At 38.1% G+C, this 3,398-nt stretch overlaps 1 protein-coding gene across 1 annotated transcript in view; it reads left to right on the plus strand.

The window, feature by feature from the left end:
* uri1 (URI1 prefoldin-like chaperone) overlaps nt 1-1,998 on the plus strand; it is a 13,797-nt gene extending 11,799 nt beyond the window's left edge. The window contains exons 8-11 of the mRNA XM_015371119.1: nt 273-492; nt 581-732; nt 1,095-1,335; nt 1,450-1,998. Of these exons, the coding sequence (XP_015226605.1) occupies nt 273-492; nt 581-732; nt 1,095-1,335; nt 1,450-1,638 (802 nt within the window). The 3' untranslated portion in view covers nt 1,639-1,998. The remainder of the gene's footprint in view (nt 1-272; nt 493-580; nt 733-1,094; nt 1,336-1,449) is intronic.
* The last annotated feature ends 1,400 nt before the right edge of the window (nt 1,999-3,398 follow it).

The raw sequence follows: 3,398 nt of genomic DNA on the forward strand, positions 1-3,398 counted from the left end.
CCATCGGTTTAAAACGAGATCTGTCATATATAAAGCCTCGTTAGCTACAGATTCAACCAATCATTGCAGATAAATTAACAGCAGTGACACTCTTTTCAAAATAAAGCCTTCACTTTGTGTAACAGTTAATAGATTAAATATTCTGTGTTTACAGATTTCTTAAATGTAATCCTTCCCAATCTAATATCATATCGCCCAACCCTACTTATTAGTTTCATAAACTGCAGTTTGTTTAACAAATCTTACGTGTTGTAAACATTCTTCCTCTCCAGATTTTCTGATAACGCGGAGGTGAATGGTGAAGAATCATCATCTTCATCGGAGGAGGAGAAGGAGACAGATGCTGCTCCTCCGGTTAATGGTTCGAGCTTGAAGCCAAGCTGGAGCTCTGTGCCTCATGGTGTACAGCCTCTCACAGACAGGAAAAGGGAAGAGGAGGATGGCAGCTGTTTGCCCACTATCTTCTTCTCTCACATGGTTGAACCCAAAAAGGTCAGCTTTAAAATAAACATTCAAGATGAGCGTGAAAAAAGTGGTTTTATTTAGATTTGTTCCAACATGTCTGTTTCGTTCACTTCAGGTGAGGATAAACACGGGGAAAAACACCACATTAAAGTTCAGTGAAAGAAAAGAGCAAAAGGAGAATTCAAAGAGGAAAAAGAAAAACGGCCACAGTAATGGCCCCTCCCATCACGAGCTTCACAGAATTACCACACCAGCTGATATTTACAGGTAAAAAGCAAAGTTTTAGTTTTAATGATGAAGACTGTTTACTCCGGTGCTAGGAATATTCATACTTTATCTTTTAAAACTTTTTGAGCTAAAAAATACAAAGTTTTGCACATTTTTGGGGGGATTTAAAACAGCAAATTGCAAAGAGGATGGAAGGAAAATGCAAATGTTTTTTTTTTTCCCTTCCAAGCAATTTAGCACCAGTTTGTTTTCATCAATTATAAAATCCCAGAAAAATACAAATGTCTGTTTTTAATGTGCCCAAAATAAAAATCAAAGCACTAAATCCCACTACAAGGTATTGCATCCTATCCTTGTGTGCGACACAATCTGCTGAATCTTGACTGTTGCTTTTGGGTCAGGTTGTTTGTGGATGTGAAGAATGGCGAACCCATCCCGAGAAAGTCCATCCTGAAGTCACGGAGTCGAGAGAACAGTGTGTGCAGCGACACAAGCGAGAGCAGCGCTGCCGACTTCGAGGAGCGCAGGATGATCGGACGCAGCTTCAGCCACGATGAGTTGACACACAGCGACACCAGCGACGGTATCACCGAGGAGGACAGTCCAACAGCGGTGCCTCTGCAAACTCCCAGCAGATTTGAAGTTAGTGTTCTGTTTTGTAATATTTCCCTGTCTCTGCCAGCCGGTTTATTACCCTCTCAATATTTACATTGGAGTAAATGTCCAGTTCTGTCTTTTGACGAATCTGTCTTTCAGGCTTTTTCAGGTTTGGTGGTAGAAAAGGACCCCATGCCTTCAGGTGTGCCCCACCTGACCATCGTCCCACCTGCTTTGCCAACCATTCTGGAAAGGAAGCAGGAGGAAGTTGCACCTGATGTCCCTCCGCCTGAGCAGGCGCCTAAAAGAGTGTCCAAGTTCAAAGCTGCCAGGCTGCAGCAAAAGTGACTTTCAGGCCTTTTTTTCTTTTTTAACAACAAAATTGAACAAAAGGAATCAACGGTCTCCCTTTCTATGATCATCTTGAATTCACCTTATTTCATAATCTTTATGATTCCTGTCATTCAATACGAATTGAATAATTAGGCAACCGTTAAAAAATATATCTGTCTCGTTTTCTGCTTATTGTCAACCTGCTTTTACGTTATCGACTCTTTTGCAGATCCTTGCTGTTTGTAGGTAAGGTGACCCCAGCTTCCTTTTTTCTCTCAATTAAAAAGAACCTTTGCTAAAGTGAAATTTCTACCATCTATCGTTCTGCCCAATGAATGTATGTTTTCTTTTGTGACAAGCTTTATGTAAAAAAAAAAAAAAAAAAGATTGGAACTACTAAGAAAATAAAACATTTGAAAAAAAAAAAAAAAAAAAGATTGGAACTACTAAGAAAATAAAACATTTGAACCATAACATTTCTTTTTTCCCCCCTTATTTACATCATAAAAACAAAATGTTCCAGTAATTATTGCATGCTGCTAATTGGGAGTCCATAATAAAAATCTGCATTTAGCTTTTATGAAAATCTTGTATTTTTATTTACTGTATAATGACCTAATTTTGATCTTTTACTGAGAAATGAATTGTTCTACTGAGATTCCTGTGGACTGTTCTTTGGTACATTGAAGTTCAAAGATCTCTAGCATCAAGTATCAATTCACTTCTTTCAGGCAAAAAAAAAATTCTCTTTCAAAGATGACACACTACAATATAACACATTTCTAAGTAATGCTTTTAATCCCTTGTCCTAGTTTCAATGTGATTATTCATTTCATTAATGTGGAAAGAGCAGCAGAGCAGGTGTTGGAGCTGAGCTGGTTCCTGCAGCATGAAGATCCTGAGTTTATATTCTGGCCTTGACTCTTTCTGAATAGAGTTGCCGTGTTCTTCCTGTGCACCAATGTTGCCTCCAGTTAGTGTAGCTTCTAACCACCATCTGAAAACACAGTTGTTAGGTGGATATAGGTCTCTGTCTTTAGGTATGATTGAGTGTTTTTCTATTGTTTATCTGTTGCTCTGTGATACAATGGTGACGTATCCTGGGAGAACCCCCATCTCTCATCAAGGCACCATTCCCTCTCCATCAATAAGCAGCTATACAACGGCTGGATGGGTAGCATAAGGTCTGACACTAATTTTTCAGTTATGTTTTATGAATCTAGAAATGGCCTCATTGCAGAGGTGTTTTACACAGATTTATTTTTACTGCAGAAGCATGTCTCACATTTTAGAGAAATCTTAATTTTTTTGGGGGGGAAGCAACTTGCTACATTTGTTACTAAAAGATGAATGCAGCTGATGCATGTTTGACTTCCTGTTTGCCCGAGTTCAAAATATAGCTTAAGATAGATGCTCTTCCTTCTTAACCGCATTTAAAACATGAAAGACAGAAGAGCATGTAATTGAAATAAGACAAGTTCATGTTTTTTTTTCTTTATAAGCTTAGAAATGACCAAGGCACACATTAAGACCCAAACTTGCACTCTTCAAGAATCAGATTCAAAGTTAAAAATGCAAAAAAAAAACAAGAAAACTGATGTGACAAAAAAAAAGGCTATGGAGGAGATGCAAGTTTGTCTTTCTTTGAAATTCTATGTTCCACTTGAAGCTTATGTCATGTATTAATATTTAGGGGAAAGGATATTAAACCCTTGATTTTAAGAGGTGCTTTGTCCTTTTTAGGAGCTCAAGGGTCCCTGATAATTTAGTGATCA

Source organism: Cyprinodon variegatus, unplaced genomic scaffold (genome assembly GCF_000732505.1).
Source record: "Cyprinodon variegatus isolate N-32 unplaced genomic scaffold, C_variegatus-1.0 Scaffold54, whole genome shotgun sequence".
In the NCBI taxonomy this organism is placed as follows: Eukaryota; Metazoa; Chordata; class Actinopteri; order Cyprinodontiformes; family Cyprinodontidae; genus Cyprinodon; species Cyprinodon variegatus.